Here is an 18,729-nt window from a genome sequence, read left to right as displayed (position 1 = left end):
AGTTTAATTCAGTACCCCAGGAGCTCTGGGTAAGTCAGGCTGGAAGAAATCTCCAAAGTCTCTTGGTCAATCAGCTGCTCAAAGCTATGAAGTCAGAGCAGGTTATTCAGGGATTTATCCAGGTTCAGCCTGAAAACCTCAAGGATAGAGACAGCACAAGCCCTAGAATTCAGCAAAGGTCTTATATTCTTTTACTGCCCTAGTAAGAGAACAGGTGAAAAAAAAGACCCTGAACATGAGATCATCTCTGCAGTGAAAATGGCCTTTTAAATGTATTTTCCACTGGAAAACAGAGACAAAAGGAGACAAACTATTTTCTTTTTTAGAACTTTCAGCTTTACTATAATATTTACTTTTATAATGGCTACATATCTAGAACACCAGTGAGTCTGAACTCATTTGAACTTCTGAGGATTCCCATTAAACTTGTACTTAAGTGGGAAATTACATATGAATACCATCTCTACAACAATTTGTGCTACATATCTCCAAATATTAAAAAATGGTGAAAATTTCCTTTTCAAAGGAGAATGTTTTACTCTGTCAAACAGCTTGGGACAAGTGCCTCCCACAGAAGGCTGGATGGAGGGGTGGAATATCAGCTCTTCACTGAATCCCAAGATGACGCTGAGACTTTTTTTAGTCTTTGAAGGTAGTGATTATTTATAAAGCCAGTAGGAACCTCAATCTCTGATGAAAAATAGATCTCAAGGAGCACCAGGCTTTGTGTTAAGGTCTTTCTATCCAAATTCTGAGGATTCTAAATATGTATCAGAGCTACTCCTTCCTTAAATCTTAACACAGAGAAAAAATGAAGCTGAATATGGCTATCCTGGAGAGGAGAGAAGGAAGTCAGCTATAAAGAGAAATTCAAGTCTAAAAGTATTGTATAATTATTTAGACTTGATTTCCCCAGCATATAACAATATGCTGCTAATAATAGGATCCTGAGCTCCATTTTTTCATCTATTAATTTTACCCTTTGAGAACTAGAATAGTTACAGTAATTACAGCAGTATTACAGCTACTAATTTATAAGGTTATTATGACACTCTTTCGAGAATTTTTTTTAAGTGATGAAGTTCAAAATATAAAGATTTTAATACAATAGCTACAGCATTTTCATGCTCTCCATCATTCTAAATCAACAGGCAGAGAAAAAGACCTATTGTACATGTGGTAGAAAATACCCATCTGCCAGCACATACAGAAAGCTGGGTTTGTTTTTTACTAAAAGGTATTTTTCTTCCCAATATTAAGCAGCTGAGGTAACACATTCCTTAGCTTTTTTGAATGAAAATTTGAAGTTTACCCTCCAAGATCTTGGTGACTTGGAAGAAGCACCTGTTGCAGTCCTGTTATGTTCAGCTTTTCAGGCTCATATTTATATATGGTGAGCTCCCTTTAAAAACTAATTTTGGTGAGCAAAAAGTTTCAGACAAAATTCCTATAAATGGTCAAAACCAGATGAACATCACCTTCTGTCTTCAATGACAATTTAAGTAAAGTATTTGCAGTTCTTGTCTACACCAGCAAATTAAACTGCAATGATAGAACTGCTTCTCTAAGTGGCTGTAGTTACATCTGGAATAGCTCTCACTATATAAATCCAGTGGGGCAAAATCAATGCATACACAATATGAAAAATATTAAGAAAATATAGTCTATATTTTAAAATATAATTATATTAACAATATAATAAAAATAAAATTAATAACTAGCTGATGCATTGAACTGGACAGCTTGTGCAATGTATCAAAATAATGTTTTGCAGAACTAGAAATATCAGAAGCTTCCACTGAGTTAATAATTACAAGTAGTAATCTAAACTGTCTGAGATAGAAGAATTGTCAAACCTTGTCTGTGAAACTTTTTATAAGATAAAATATATTCTAGCAGTTTTAGATTTCTCCTTTATAGCTAGACTTGTCATACTTACAGGTGTGCTTTTTGAAGCTAAGACACTTAACAGTCCTAATACTTTTGAATTAAAAAGAAAATCTCTCCCTAAAAATCTACCCATTATAAATGAATATATAAAAATTTCATGACAGTTACTTTACCTGCAAGACACATTTATACTTTCAACAGCAAAAATCAAAATGTCTTCCCCAAAAATGTTTTGTTTTCAACAAAAAGTCTTATCTGTGAGTAGCAAAACTAAGTGGCAATTTGTATTTTCAGTGTGAGATAAGGATCAGTCCCTTGGAAAGTTCTGGCACTGAAGTTTGTAAATAAGCTTTGAGTACATGCTTGCATGCTTTCCCTACTCAGCTACTTTCTGCAGAAGCATACACAGATACCTTGGTCATATTCCCAGCTGAAATGAACCAGAGCTAACCTTAGAGCTGAGGGGCCACTTCAGATACTTTGGTTTTAGAGCTGTAAAATGACAAAACTTAAAAAGAAGAAAACAAAAATCCACATAGCTTCACAGGGACTACTAAAGAAGATAATGAATTTTAATCAGGTGGTAGAGATAGCTTTTCCTGGGTGCAGTGACAATGATGGCATCCCTCCCTCACTGAACAGCACCGAGCTGGGCAATCACCAACCACAGGAACTTTACCAAGGGCAAGTGCTGGGTTCTGCACTGGGACTGGGCCACCCTGGAGAGGAGAGCAGGACTGGAGAGCAGCTGTGGCAAGTCCTGATGGATGGATGGCAAGTTGAACGTGAGTCAGAGGTGTCCTGGCAGCCATAGGCCAGGGGAGCCAGGCAAGGGGGGACTGGATTGTCCTGCTCTGCTCTGACCTGGGGTGGCCTCAGCTCCAGTGCTGGGGCAGCACAAGGTAACACATGAAGTTTCAGAGTTCAAAGGAGGCCAGGAGGATTGTGAAAGGTCTGGAGGGGAAACACCTCCCTTGTGGGGATTAGCTGAGGTCGGTTTGCTCAGCCTGGAGGAGACTGAGGAGACCTCACTGCAGTCTGCAACCTCCTTGTGAGGGGAAGGGGAGGAGCAGACACTGATTTCTTCACTCTCATGACCTGTGACAGCAGCCAGGGGAACAGCTAGAGCTGAGTCAGGACAGGTTTGTGTTGGATGCCAGGAAAGGTTTTCACCCAGAGGATGGCTGAGCACTGAACAGTCCCCAGGACGTGATCACAGCACCAAGCCTGACACAGTTCAACAAGGGTTTGGACAATTCTCTTGGGCAAATGCTGTCAATCCTGGGGATGACCAGGACTAAAAGTTGGACTCCATCATTCCTGGGGGTCTCTTCCACTCCATGTTCATCTTTGGAACAAACACAGAGCATGTTCCTAACTCTACTCAATCAGCTGGAGTCTCTACAAGCCCTGACAGAGAACACAAAATGTAAGAGATATCGGGGTACTGTTACCACACAGATTAGCACAGATACACTCTTGGCACATTCGGCACTGCCCACTTGTGTCCACATGTGTCACTCAGCCAGAAAGCCCCTGCCTCTCCAGTGGCTGATCCAGTGACTCAGGTTGCTCAAAATTATTCCCAAAATGCCCAGTGTGACTTGCCAAGTTCCACCACACCTCATTCTCATCCCCACACTCCCACTGTCACCAGCTTTTCTCAATCCTTACACAAGCTGTTGTTAGTTTTTTCATATTGACACAGCCTCCACACTTGCCTCACATTTCCTATGCTTCTTATTTCCAGCCACCTTTCACACAGATTTATTCAGGATTCTTGTTTATCCCTTTTCTCCTGGTCTGTTATACAATCCCATTTCAGCAAATTCCCAGTTTAAATTTTGACTGTGTCTTCCTAAAAAGGCAATGTATCACAAGTAGGATCAGCTTTTTCATGAGGAAGTTCATGCCAGGCAGTTATGAAAGACATGGGAATAAAAGTCACTGTATTTTAGGGAAAACAGCAAGCTGTCTCCTCATGTCCCAGGGTCTGGCTGTCCCTAGCAACATGTAATCTCCAATATGAGATTATGGTACCATTCACATGGTAAAACTTGATGCCAAGTGTCTCACTACTAAATCTAGAATAGCACTCAGAGCTAAATGTAAAAATAGCAGGAAATAATTTAAGGATGTAGAATAGAAATGATAGAAAGAAAATATCCAATGTTTTACAAGGTTTATGCTTACCTAGATGCACAAAAGCTTTTAGAGAAGTAACTGGAGGATATAAAAAGATAAAAGTTGAATAAATAAAGAGTTTTGTTTAACTCATGGAAGTGGCATCAAGAAGCCTGCAAGGTGAAGTTTCTAAGGACTGACATGGATTATTTTCAGCAAGGAACTGTGTTTTTATATTTTCTGAAGACTTCCACCATTTATTCTAAAAGAGCTTCATTTAATCTGTGTTCTCTGAGGAAACAGTATGTCAGAAAAAGAGAGTCCAGTAAAAATCTAATCAATGAAGTGTCCAATTCTGAGTATTCATGTATATAAGACTTTATCAGAGATGAGTTGCTAATATAACTGGCTTAAGGCTAATTGCAGATAATTTTTTTTGTTGAGAACTCTGGCTATGGCAGATACTGGTGAGTAGATACCCAGAGGCCACCATCCTCACTGGCACCCAGCCTGCCTCCTTTTCAACAACCACACTTGTGCTGAGAAAGGAAGACTGGTCACACCTTAACATCAGCATTCAAATGTCTCTGTAATTTAGGATTTTATCATTACTATCAATGTGATCTGCTTAGATGGTGTTTTTTTTTCTTCCTCCACAATCATGAGTAGGGCTGAATGACAAAGCTCTCACTGCAGGTGGGTCCTGAGCCCTACACAGATTATTGTGCACAATTATTTTTAATTCCATGTGAAGTCACAACTAATGGAAATTAAGCTCTCATCCCTCAAGTTTTTATAACTAACAATCTGTAAAAAATACTTTTGCCTAGTTCAGCATTTATTTGCCCCTTGCAATCAGCAGACACACAAAAGGAGCCAGAGGCAAGAAATCTTAACAATGCAGAGAAGTTCTTATGGAAGCATCCTGTATTTCAGCAGCATTGAGAGCTGGCTGGCCTGGTTTCTCTGAGGTTTCTCATTATTCCTCCAAACTTAACAGAAGAGATGGGTTATAAATATTAGTATAAAATTTGCCCTTGGGCTCAATATAAGTGACTGTAAAACTTTCAGCTTCAGGACAATTTTAAGGGATGAAAATATTTCAAAGTTGCATCTGAAATAATCTCTTTCTTGCACAGCATCTCTTCATTCTTGTCTCATGAAAAGCCTTCACAGAAGTGTGCAGTGTAACTTTTTTATAGCATAATGCTGTGATTCATGTCTTGTGATCTCCCTTACCCGTTCCTAGAGAATTCTATGTATTTCCTATTATTTTTCAGGATTTTCAAAACACTGGTTCTAGGTAAGAATCAGAACTCTAAGACATAGTATGCTGTACACTACTCACAAAATCAACTAGAGTTTTTAGGCATATCAGGTACAACCAGCTCCAAGAGCAGTCTTCAATATCCTCTAATTCTCCTGGAATTGTTTTAGGAAGCAGAGTAAAAGCCTGAAGCTATCACTTTATCACTATTTTTTAATGGTGGTTCCTGTAACCCACCTCAACGTTGTGGTTCAACCCCAAATTTTTGTTCAATCCAGAACACTTCACAAATAGAAAGCTGATGGAAGTCAATACAGCAGAGTTTTTCTCAACTCTCAGAAGGATTTTTACTTCTAACACATAGAGAAGTGGCTATTTCAATGAAGCCTCCCTATAATAAAGTTTCCTATGCAGAGAAAACCAATGCACTTTAGTCCTGAAAGTCATTATCAGGAATAACACGGAGTTACCAGGTGACACCTGAACATTTTTTAGTAACCTCAAGCAAGAAATGGGATTCTTCCAATGTAATGTAGGTGATATTCACCACCCTAACAAGCAGCAGCAACTGAGATTGGCTACAAGCTCAGGAAAGGGGAGAAGTATTCCCACCCCAAGTCCCTGGTGCTGCTTAACTCTGAACAAAGTGTAGAGAAAGATGCTAGGGAAATATATGTTGTGTGATACCTTCCACTTAGGAAGAAAGAAATTGTGTACAGTATTTGTGACTTTTAATCTCACAAAGATAAACAAATTTCCTAATGAGAGGAGAAAAGTGCATGAGACTATAAAGAGCCCACCATGCACAAAAAATCAAAGGAGCAGCAGCAGGATTACTGGCAAAACATGAGCAGCAGAACAGCAGGGCTCCTGCATCACAGACTGTGCAAGTGATCCCGTCTGTGTAGGCAAAAACCTCTCACAGGTCCACTATTAACACAAATTCCTAAACATTTCTTGTGCCTAATGTACATGAAAAGCACAGCCATTTGGTGTTCCTCAACTGATTTAGCTGCAACACCTCTCTGCCCCAGCCCCAGCTCAGCTTTGGCAACACACTGATGAAGATCAGAGACCTGCAACACCAGCTGGCAAACAAAAAACCCACCAACAAAGAGGTGAGCTGGTCCAATACCAGCATTCCAAAACAGAGCATCTTTTTAAGTTCAAAAATTCAAGGACTTGCCTTCTCTAGATTGATCTGGTTGGTGCCACTATCAGCCAGGTCTCATTTCATCCTGAGCTTCTGTTCTGAGTAAAAACCTTCCAATGCAAACTTTCATGCAGGGATGCACCTAGGCTAGAAGATGTTTCAAATATACCTGAAATCCCAAGAGTCTAAAGAAGCAATCCCCACAAAAAACTCCAGAAGGTTTAAAAAATAGGTCTCCTTACAAGAAACATGGTATTGACATACATGCACTTCTGGAATTTACTGAGTTTTCTCTCTTTGTTGAGACAAGGGGGAAAAAAAGAAAAACCTCATATAAGGGTAATAAAGTTGGAAACAGAAGGGTTGGGGTTTAATTCTTTAAAATTACCCAATGTAGAGTTCAATTATATTCCAAGAAAAGGAAACAGTTTTAGAAGTTACTTGCTTCAAGGCTAAGAGCTGGATAACAATGCATGTTTAAAAGTGAGAGAACAAGCTGAAGATGTAGCTCTGCTCCTCAGGTTCCTTTTACCCATGGAACTCATGTCTAAATTAAGTTCAGGATTTGCTATTTGAGGGAAAGAAAACTCTGAAGAGATCCTTCACTTTCAGGCAGAAAGTGCAGAGAATACAAACCATCCAATAGATTCAAACAGCTTAAGGGGCTTCATGGTACATTATTTGTTCAAAAAGACTGAGAAACGGAAGAGAAGGAAGGAATAAATCCCTCAGTTATTTCAGGATGAATAGAGGTGGAAACACTTCTGCAGAACCTGTGAGCAGATGAAAAGTCTGTTTACCACAACTGCTGTGACTTCTGCAGGCACAAACACAGGGGTTATTTTGTAGGTGATAGTGTTAAAAATTAGATGTCGTTACAAACTGCACATTTCAAATCCAGGCAGAATGCACTAAAATCTTGATTGCCTTTAATTCTTTGAATTAGGCTAAGACAAATCTTTTGTCAAGTCTACCACACTGGCTGAAAGATTATTTATATCACCCTATTTTAGAGACAGAAAATAGAAGAACAAATCTCCAAAGTATTTCAAAAAGCATGGGTTACAGCATCCTTCAGAGAGCTGGGTGGAGTCATCCTCCCCACAAGAACTACTTAAGGCAGGTAACTCTGAAATCCTGGGAATACAGAGCTCATCTACACTTCAGAATGAAACATTACAGTCTTCCCAAGAACTCATTTCGACTGGATTCTGTGAGAGGAAGAAGAAGGGAACTGAGAAATCCAAAATCTATTTGTAGCCTCCCAGCCCACGATGTTATGCTGGGAATAATTAAGGAATCATGTGTTTATTAATGACCTACCCAAAATATTCCCAGGGATACATCAGCACAGACACACTACCCAGAATGTCACTGCCACCAGTAAAAATCAGCAATAGCATTAATTTCTCATATAAATAAAGGGACATGAATGTTGTACTGTTTTTAGTTATTCACTAGATATTTTCAGCATTATTAAAAGCCATCCATGTGTATATTCTTACAGAAACATTCCCAGCTTTAACATCATTGCAACAGTTTAGACAAAAAATCTGAGATCATTTTATTGGAAATGCCTTTCAGAGGAACAGATTATTGTCATGAAAATAAAATGTTGCTACACTATAGCCTGTTTTCCATGTGTTATTTTTAAAATAACATTTTTTAACATCACTAAAGTTCCTACCTATGTACTTAAGTAAGTGCACTAAACTTATGCACTCATTGTGATGTAAGTGCACTCATTACCATCATCAAGATGGTGAAATGACAGAAATTGAGAGAGGTAAAAGCAGCTGGTGCAAAATCAGGACCACAGCAGCTCTACCTCAAGAGAAAAGCCAGGCAGTACCCAGGCTGTGAGGAAGCAATGGCACTCAAAGCTATTTCCTCTACCTACAAGTTCTTCCAAGATAACTCACTTGAATTATTTAAAGATGGTTCCCGAAGAAAACAAGAATTTAATCCTATTTATTTCTTTAGGGTACTAAAAAGGAGCCTGTTAAATCTGCATGTTCTGCTAACAAAGTGCCCAAACTCCCCCTCCTGTGCCCTGGAAAGCTGTGGTGGTACAAACAACAGCCAAAGCAGTGAAAAACTGGCCAGCAAAAAGGGATTTGGAGATTGAAGAAATGAAACTCAGAACCTCTGGCACAAGCCATGAAGAACCCTGGAGGGTGTCCTGTTCACCTTCACCTTGAGGAATCAAAGGGAAGTGGACACAGTTCATAAGTGTATCTCATGCAGGCCATGTACTGATAGGTTAAACTACTGGGAAAATGCAGAGCCTATTCCAGACAGCTGAAAGAACTGCAGGAAAACATTAAGCATTCATCTTATGTCATTTACCACTTCCATTGTTTTTCCAATACTCTTCAGAAGGTAAGTCTAGAATTGTTGCTTCAGGACACTTTTAAGGAAACCATTTCAATAAACAATAGGAATAAATATGAGTTTGCTCTAGTGAAAATAAGAGCACCTGCAATAAGTGTGGAATTCTGTCTTTTTCATACCACCAAAGCTTATCCCAGTAACTTTAATGCACACTACAGAATTGCTTTAAAAGCATTCCTTACCATTAGAATCTTCAAGTCTGTTTTTTAAAATATGTTCCTTGTTGTTGAAAGATCATTCTGAACAACATATTGATATATTATCCCTGTGAGTGCTGATCTTTTTCATTAATACATCTGACTGTAAACTGATAGTTAGGTTTGACTTTTCTAATTCTGCGTGACAACTTGAAGAACACCTTAACATGTGAAGTGAAACTCTGGACCTAAAGGACACCGTAGAACTCCTTCAACTTCACAGCACCAATATTATCCAGAATAGCTGTATGATGTGTGAAAGTAGGAAATAAAAATAATTTCCCAGCATTGTATTTGATCTGAACAATGTACATAAAATCCCTTTGACATAGTGGCACCAAAAATTTAATTTACAGATCTCTAACTCCATGGCAATGGCATGAGCAGCTACACAACAGCTGAACTCAGCAAAGTATTACAGGTCACAGTTGTAACCATGTAAAAGCAGAACCCACATGGAGAAGCCAAAAGCTGAAGATCAATACCCCAAAGCCATAAGGACCTAAACTCCAAATAAAAGAGTGAAAGCTTGTATTTTCTACCAAGAAAATGATGTTACCCATCAGCTCTTTCAAATAACTCTTCTGACCATATTTAAAACCAGTCCTAGAGACTAAAGCCAAATCAAACCTGTATACTTGCAGAGACATCCTCCCAACAATCAGGGTTTGGGTATTTTGCTGTGGTATGGGGGATGTTTTTGTTGTTGTTCTTTGAGTTTAGGTTGGAGTTTGGTGTTTTTTTGCTTATCTGACAGTAGAAAAAAGGAAAAATCTCCCCTGCTCAATTTTATTCAAAGATGGTGAAGTTTTCAAACCACTTTCAACTTATATGAATAGTGAAGTGTATTGTGGTTAGATGATACAAGCAGAAGCAAATGAATTCTTTATAGAATTATGTGCAAACTAAAAACTGAATATTGAGATGTATAAACTAAGAAACTATAGGACAATTCTATCTGAGGTCTACTCACAATCAAATGTTAACAGACACAAGGTAACAGAAGAAAATGTAGTGCAAGTTCTGCTCTCTATAATCTAAATTAAATGCTTTTCTCCTCCAGTTTTACACAGAACACTGCAAGAACACAGAAGTGCAGGGATTTTTATAACCTTGACAACTCTGCATGGAGGCAATCCCTATTTCCTCCACATGGTTAGTAGTACATACTTGGAGGAGGGTACAGAATATGTTTAGGGCAGAAAGATTTCTTTGTAAAGCATCAAGCAGAACAGTCCTAAATCTGTTTGAGGTCTTCCAGACTAACAGGTGTAAAGTATATATCCTAGAAATTTGTTTGCCAGGTCCTGCAAAGTACACACCTACCATAATGTCTATGGACACATGCTGTTAAAATGTCACCACTGAAATAATGCTGAAGCTCAATGTCTTTGCAAAGTAGTGATGAGTTTAAGAGTAACAGGCCTGTAAAAAAAGAGACCTTAAGAGTCAAATGAAACAGGGAGAGCTCTACTTCATAAAATATGGAATGCAGGTCCAAGTTGGAAGCATGATTTAGGAAAAAAAAAATTCCTCAATTTAGGAAAGCACTGAACAAGCTCACACACCTAGAACTGAAAGCCCATGTTTTTATTCCCTACCTTCTTTGCAGATTATCTGCAAATCTACAGCCCTCAGTCTCATAACAGACTTTTAATATATTCTTATTAAATTATGTACTTTGGACATCTCTGCAAAAAAGGAATAGCTCTCAGAAGCTACTGTTACTGCTCATTAGGATTGCAGAAAGAGAAGGAGAAAGACTCAAGAAGGCCAGTGGAGAGGCACCAGAATTTAGTGCACATAGATGTTGGACAGAAACTTTAACCATAGCTAGGATTATTTGCCTGTGCTACAAATGATGTGATTAAAATGTACCTGTTTTCCCTATTTAAATACTCTCTTCCTCTTAAGAAATGAGAAATAACCATGTTGCCTCTGAAGAAATCAGAATGAAAGATATGCCCCAGAAAAGAATGGAATCCTCTGCATGAAGATGCATGTTCTGAAATAACAGCAGCCACAAAGATTAAGCTTTGGAGAAAGATAAATGTATTCCTGACCCAGAAACAGCTGTTTCTACCTAATTAGGAGCAGTAAAATGTCTTTCTATCCACCTCCATTGTTTAGAGCTCAAGTGGAGAATAAACAGTGTAATGCCCTTGTGAACTGCAGCCTCTCTGTATATAAGGTACCTATAGCAGCAGCCAAACAAAAACTTGTTTGGAGCATTAAGAAAAAAATTGTAGACAAGCTGATACTTCTGTATTGTGAGCATCTAATTAAAAAAAAAAAATAAAAGTTTTCCCCCTCTTGAAATACCCCAATCAGTACTTTTGGTACACATACCTCGAAGAATTCTCTCCTCATGGCAACGTAGAAAGTCCCAGATTCTAACAGTGCCGTCGTCAGAGCATGTAGCAAATTTATTATCCGTGGGTGAGAAACTGTTACATGAAGACACACAGCAGGGGAAAGAAGTCAGCATTTAACAGATTATCTATGCTTCTCAGACAGGGCAAAATTATACTGTAATGTGTTATACACTGAAGGAGGCATTTGAACATAGGCACTTCTAAGTGAATATAGTGCCTGCCAAACGGCACTTCAGCACAAGACATGAATTCAGCATAGGATTACTATTGCACTGCAGTCCCCTGTCAAATGAGGAAAAAATCTGGCATTTGTTCTTAGCACCCTCCTATCTGTGACTGCACACAGTAGTGCCTTCTCTGCAGGATGAGAAGCAACATCAATATGGTTTGGTAACTGTCAGCCTAGATTTTAATGTTTGGGAATACCACAAGAAAGTGACACTGCATAGAAGCATAGGAGAACAGTTCTTAGGAAAAAACTCCTCTTCAGCCACAGGTGCTTTGCAGCAGAGAAGCAAAACATAAGGGAAAGCCGGTTACAGGAAAATGCTACTTGGTTTAACTGTTGGGGGAAAAAAAAAACCTATACAAAATAAACACTTATAAGAGCAATTTGGAAACAGTCCCTCTTATTACACCCCACCAACAACATGAAAAGAATCCTACAGACATGTAAGCAGCTTCCAGGTTCAGCAGTTAACATTGATTGATGAAAGTCACTGGAAAAGCAAGGAGTTATTTAACCATGTGAATAGGGCCAGACCACCTCCAACAACTGACAGGCACTCAACTTTCTTTCTGGTGCAGTGAAAGACCACAAGGGAGCCCTTGTGAAATCCTAGATCTTTATGACCAAGAAAGGGCCTAAAGCAGTAGAGAAATTCAGTGCATGGCCATGATAGTCAGACAGTAACTGAATCCAAAGTAAGCACTTCTCATAACCAAACTCTGGCAGAAAATGCTGTACCCTACCAAGAAAAATGGTGACTTTAGTGGAAAGTGAGTTTGTGGCTGTGAACCTTTATCACCATGGGCCAGCACCTGAACCCAAAGAAACACTGTTTTAGCACCATTTGGGATCTGCAGCTTCTCTTCAGGCTTACTTTAAAAACATTTACTAAAAATTATATGCAGGTTTGCTCTAGAAACACCCTTCATTTACATCTTACTGGTAAGTATCACTTTGGATTTGATTTTTATATAGACATTTGCACAACTGAGGCATCAACACTGAACCAAGAGAATATCCTACAATCTTCTTTTCAATGGCTTTCTTACAGTTTCAAGCTTGAAGAACCCATTCAGTATTAACATTAGACTTCTGTATGTGGCAGTCTGCGTGGGTATTTAGTATTACTGGAAGTCTTGGCTTCACCAAGCCAAGCAGTTCTTCACTTTATTTAGTGTTTTATTATTTTGTGAGAACTATGCAGGTGTTTTATTTCTGAAGGCTTTATATTTTATTCAGTTAGATTATTAAAGACTGAATTCTTTATTTGGAATGAAATTGTTGTCTTACACAGTGCGTATAAAAAGGAATAACTGATACACATCGTCACCATATAAAAATGAAAAGAATACCAGTGCAAAATGCGGCAGACAAATACATCTCTAACATATTGCAGAGGCGGATACTGGGACAATACTAATTCAGAAAGGTGCCAGCAAAACGGTGAGAATGTGGAAACAAAAGGAAGTACTGTGTTTATGTGGTGCAGGAAGTTTCCCAGAATCTGACAGAACCCATGCATTTCTGCACCCAGAATACACTTAGAGAACAGTCTAATCATGGCAATAGGTACTACAGAAAATGGTATATTGTGTATAAACCTGGCCTCTCTAATCGCCTCCTTATGTGCCTGGAACATCTTGACGTTGTTCATGTTGGACTGCCAGTATTTCACATATCCCCCGTGGTCTGCTGTCAGCATCCACATATCATTGTGTGACCAAGTCATAGCCCTTACAGGGCTGTCGTGAGCCTGCAAATTCAGAAACAGAACTTCTAGCAAACACATTCCAATACTCTCTGATCCACACAAACACTGAAGTTACTAAAGTTCCGACTTAACAGCTGCAATGAGGAAACGAGAACAATGATGATCTAATTACATTCAAGATGTTGGGGAGGGGGGAAATCCCTTACTCTGTATACAATGGTCTTCCAAATAATAAGAGTATTTGCACTTTGTTTCCAAAGTGTTTCTTTACCATTACAAATACTCGTAATACATTCTCGAGAACAGTTAATACAGAGGATGGAGGTGGAATGAGAAGCATTAAGTGAATTGCCTGTAGCCATGGCCTGACATGGGATCACAACAGGACAGAAGACCTCTAAGGCTCCCATCACCACTCAGACCACAGACCCATGATGAACAGGGTGAAGATGTGTTCCTAAAACATGCTCCAAGACCTCAAGGAAATACAAAGAAATCTTGACAGATTACTTTACCTGCAATATTGTTTCAAAATTGAAAGTCAGTCCATTCCATAAAGTGAACTCCCCACTAGATGCACCAGTGACCAAGCGTCTCCCCTCAGGAGTCCACTGCAAAAGAAACATTTAACTAAACTGTGCAAATATAACATTCAAATATTTCTTCACAATTATCCAAATAAATCATGAGCTTCTTCAGGGACTCTGTGGAAATGGAAGCTACTAAATTACTTTCTAGAGGATGCAAGAAGGCAAAAATGCAGAACTGTGCCAGAGGACTTTTGACTTTTGTAGCAACAGGACAAAGCCCACTGTAAAAACAATGAAAAACTCTAGTTGTAAAGATGAAATAAGCTTATTGGCACCAGTGCATTTCTAGCACATAATATCCATACTAAACAATACTTGTGACATCTTGGAAAAAGTTGTTAAAAGCTGTTTTGAGACTCCAACAGCACAGAGACCAAATTTCCTTTCTTTTGAGTCAAGACATGTCAGGTCTCTGAAATGTAATAAGGAAGGTAGGAATTGCACTCCAAACTCTCAAAGTAAGAACTCTTGTGTACTCAGACTTTACCATTGATTTTCCTAAAGCTCTGCATGGAAAGACTGGACACAGAAGTAGTCCATGCACTGCACATGCTATTTTTATTTAAAGATGCTTTAACTGCCATTTTGTTCAGTTAAGAATCAGTCTAATTTAAATCAGACAACACAACAAAGTAATTCCAACACTGTACTCACCCTGACAACAAACACTGGGCATTTTACTTTATTAGTAGAGGTTCGAACAAATTTTGTTGTCACAGCATTCATAGGGTTGTTCAGCATTCCTATAGGAGGGACCAACTGTAAGAGAAGAAAGAAAAGATTTCCTGAAGACATTTAAATCAGAACCTTCAAGAAAAGAACACATTCTAAACACCCATTTTTGGAAAAGCAAGGTTATAATTTGCAGGGATATTACCAGATGTAAGTTGGTAGAAGTGTTTTGAAGTCTGCATGATTAAAAACACAAAAATCCAGAAACAGCATCTTCAAGAGCAGCTTTGTAACCAATGCATGATGAAAGTTCTTATGCACAGAAATTAAAAGCCTGCCCAAGCTTAAGGTCCCTTTATGGACATGGATTCCAACAGAAAATAACGTAGAGTGAAAATACCCTTCACAGCTTTAAGGCTTTTTGCAGATACAAAAATAACCTCAGCTGACATGCACAATCTTTCCTATCTTCTGGACAAATTTTATTTGCACAACTTGACCAGTGAACAGGAAAATTCTACTTACATCATTGTAATATCCTGCATCGGGCTGGATCGCTCGCATATCTCGTTGGTCTCTCTGCCACACTCTATTCTGGAAAGAAGAAAACAACTCCTCGTTCATAATAGAGCATTTCCTTGTTAAATACCAGAAAATAAGAAACACATGGAGATCCTGACTGGGAAATTCTGAAGTGCTCCAAGGATTTTAGAATGAACTGTGTTAAGACTTTGGACTCAGGAAAAGGAACAAGTGGAGTTTCTATGCTGTAAGAAAAGGAGTCAGGAATGTTTAAAGAGTTAATTTCATCAGATTGAAGCAACTCCAGGAAAGCAGCAGTCCTGTGTAACAAGGAACATTATTGTGCTACTCTGCTGCCCAGTGTCAAAGCTTTATATTTACACCATTAGCAGCTGTGCTGATGAACTCCCCACGAAATCCACACAGCAGCACAAGCTACAAAAGGACTTTCTGCAGAGCCAGCATGAAGACAATGCCTTCAAAAGGCCAAAACTTAGATCAAGGGATAACAACACCTCCAATTACTTAAACTTTGTGAGTTGCCAAACCAAACCTTTTCAAAAACACTTCTCATGAATTTAGAATTATTTATTTGGGCTTTGTGCCACAGACCCTACCAATTTGGATCTGTGCACATATTGGAAATAAGTTCCAATTCTAGATAAAACATTCCCAGCATGCACCACTCAAGTTTCCTACAACCTCCTAGGCCAAGAGCAAATCACACATTTTCTTGGTTAGTTATTTTTTTCTAGAACCACATTAAATTAAAACAGTAGTACTGAAGCCAGATGGAGATCAGATTTTTTTGTATGTTGTGAACATTTTAATGAACAGAATTTTGAGGGTGCTTATTCCTGTCACAGTAAAAAGGTCCTGGACTTCAAAAATGTTTTTTAGAATAGCACTCTACTAATAGAATCTCTTTTGGGGCATTCCTAAAATGTAAGAATGTGTTTAAAATGTTTGATGTTCAAAGAGATCTTAGAAGAAAATGGATTAATTATTACAAAAGCCTTCTAACTGTTAACACCGACAAGCTATAACCACGCACTGGCCATAGCAGATGGAATTAATTTCATCACATTTTTGCAATGCTGCTCTTGCAGCTGTAACAATGCCAGTATTTAAATTTCATTCTATTTCTTCCAGGGTAATGTCCAGTACTCGTAGAGTAAATCTTGGATAAGAAAATTGTATTTCTTAAGTAATGCTATCCCATCAGGTGAGCTAAATAAGCATTTTTACAGAAACATTTCTCCAATGAAACTTAATGTTTTTCTCTATTTCTTAACTCTCTTTCTTAGTTTTTCTCTATTTCTTAAGTATAGAAATGACTTTCAGAGGCCACAGTGCAAGCTGACGAGCTATTTAGTAAAATGATAAGAAAACATTTCTAGTGTCCTGATTTTGGAGGGGAAGGGGCAATGGTTCATGTTCCATTTTGGGAAATTTCTACTTAAAAGCAAAAATAAGAACAACTACATTATTTATAATCAGTTTTTTATGAAAAGCTAGAGGAGTGTGCCCCTTGTTGATGGAGTGACAAAACTATCCTTTGTCCCCTCAGAAAGGAAAGAAGCCCAGAGGTTTCTCTCCTGGATTAGGTGAAAAAGCTGCCTCATAAGACTTTGAGGACTTCACCTCAAACTTAAGGAGAGCCAATTGGACAGAAGCCAAAAGGTCCCACCTGGGCAATTCACTAGAAAAAGAAGTTAACAAAGAAACCAATGGCTTTTGTGAGGTGTTTTATCAGGGGCAGGAGGACCTCCTGCACCTGGCTCGATTTTTCTCTGTTTGTTATTTTGCCTTTTATTAAACCTTTTTGTTTCCAAGACTGCAACAGAAGCCATCCTGCTAATTTTTATGCTTCCAAGAGTAGCTGAGCTATCTTGAGTGTTTTATAGACCTCCAAAAACTTATTAGGCCTAGCTCAAGAAAGCTACTATAACACAAAGCCAGAACATTACACAAGATATTCAACTGCACACCAACTTGGAATTTCAGGACAAAATGTAAAAGTTGGTATTTACACAAAATACAGAACACTTGCAGTTTTACTGCCAACGCTCAACATCTCCTTTTTATTTTATCTTTATTTATATTATTATAATTTTAACAAATCCACAAGCATTTAGAATTTTGCTTAAAAATGCAGCACTAGCTTATAGTAGAGGAAATGTATTTAAATATCTGTATAGAGGCTTTGCCCCAGAGGTCCCGGTTGCCCTTGATGGGTCATAGCTGCAGCCCAATTAAGGACATTGCAGCTGCAGCCCATCAAGGGCAACCAGGACCTCTGGGGCAAAGCCTCTATACACATATTTAAATACATTTCCTCTACTATAAGCTAGTGCTGCAGTATTCTCTCCCAGCTCTCCCAGTATTCCAGACCTCTCAGCAGAAACCGAAAAGCACAATCCCAAATATCAAGAAAAGAAAAAAAACTTCGAAACAAAACCCAAAAATTCCTTTACTGACCTCCAAATATTTGATGACAGAAGGATTGTAGTCGATGGTCTTTCTGTTGACAGCTTTCCTCATGCGTTTCCCGTCGAAGGTGAGCTGCTGCATGGCCTGCTGCTGGGCGAAGTCGGGCCGCTTGTAGAAGAGCTGCCGCGGCGCCTGGTGCTGGAAGCGCGGCATGTGGAAGAAGCGCGGCGGGGAGCCGATCTCCGTGGCCATGGCTGCGTCCTGCTGGGAGGCTGCACAGGGACAGGTGGAATATATGTTATAATTCATGCTTAAGGGGAGATTGTGTTGTTAGGAGTAGAAAAGTTGCCCATTTTTTTAAAAAGTTGCAGAGTTCACAGCTTGGGCTAGTTGCTGCCAGGGTGGAGTTCTAATTGCTTGTTGTTGTAATCACCTGTCGTTTTTCTTAACTACTGTTGCAGACATCTTTTCATGTAAAATCCTTTCCTGAGGATTTTTTCTCCTGAGAAGCTGAGAGGCCTCAGGAACAAAATGTAACCAATGGTTATCTGCTGCTGTGGAATGCAACAGGTGGATCTTTGCTTGGCCTGTCCGGGATGTTTATAATTAATGGCCAATCACAGCCCAGCTGGCTCAGACAGAGAGTCCGGGACAGCTGCCTTTGTTATCATTCTTTCCTTTCTATTCTTAGCTTAGCCAGCCTTCTGAGATGAAACATTTTCCTCTTTCTTTTAGTATAGTTTTAATGTAATATATATCATAAAATAATAAATCAAGCCTTCTGTAACATGGAGTCAGATCTACCTCTCTTCCCTCATCCTAAGACCCCTGTGACCACGTCACAAACTACCTGTTGTTGATGGTTGGGAATTCCCCCTTTTGTCGAGTGGCACCCTGCTGCTGCCTGGAGGATGGCACCCGGACGGTGAAGAGGAGGGGACATCGGGGGTGGCATGCAAATGAAGAAGCCCCTCACCAAACTTAGCAAAAACCCCTAAAAACAACGAGCCAACACGGAATGCCAATACGGAATTGATGGATTGAAGTGATGTCCAGATGTGAGGAACAGAACCCAGTATCTGCCAAGACCCTTTTTACCCCTCACCCTAACCTAAAAAGATGTCAGCTGGACAGGGGACCTCGAATGTCAAACCAAAAAACTGGGCATCTCC

The 18,729-nt window shown here is 39.1% G+C and overlaps 1 protein-coding gene across 5 annotated transcripts in view; it reads right to left on the bottom strand.

Annotated features, from left to right (window-relative positions):
* The window catches only part of WDR33 (WD repeat domain 33), a 71,343-nt gene that overhangs the window by 34,912 nt on the left and 17,702 nt on the right, over positions 1 to 18,729 (bottom strand). For 3 of the 5 annotated variants that reach the window (XM_066556474.1, XM_066556470.1, XM_066556473.1), the window contains exons 2-7: positions 17,606 to 17,829; positions 15,128 to 15,196; positions 14,585 to 14,689; positions 13,856 to 13,951; positions 13,231 to 13,382; positions 11,375 to 11,472 (exon numbers count right to left, since the gene is read on the bottom strand). In XM_066556474.1, the coding sequence (XP_066412571.1) occupies positions 11,375 to 11,472; positions 13,231 to 13,382; positions 13,856 to 13,951; positions 14,585 to 14,689; positions 15,128 to 15,196; positions 17,606 to 17,809 (724 nt within the window). In that variant the 5' untranslated portion in view covers positions 17,810 to 17,829. Of the gene's footprint in view, positions 1 to 7,151; positions 7,208 to 7,569; positions 7,646 to 11,374; positions 11,473 to 13,230; positions 13,383 to 13,855; positions 13,952 to 14,584; positions 14,690 to 15,127; positions 15,197 to 17,605; positions 17,830 to 18,729 lie in introns of those variants that run through there. The other 2 variants (XM_066556471.1, XM_066556472.1) reach the window with 2 other exon arrangements.

The sequence above is a fragment of the Molothrus aeneus genome, chromosome 10, assembly GCF_037042795.1.
Source record: "Molothrus aeneus isolate 106 chromosome 10, BPBGC_Maene_1.0, whole genome shotgun sequence".
In the NCBI taxonomy this organism is placed as follows: Eukaryota; Metazoa; Chordata; class Aves; order Passeriformes; family Icteridae; genus Molothrus; species Molothrus aeneus.
The sequence above is the reverse complement of the archived record's forward strand: the minus strand, read 5'-3'. Positions and strand labels throughout refer to the sequence as shown.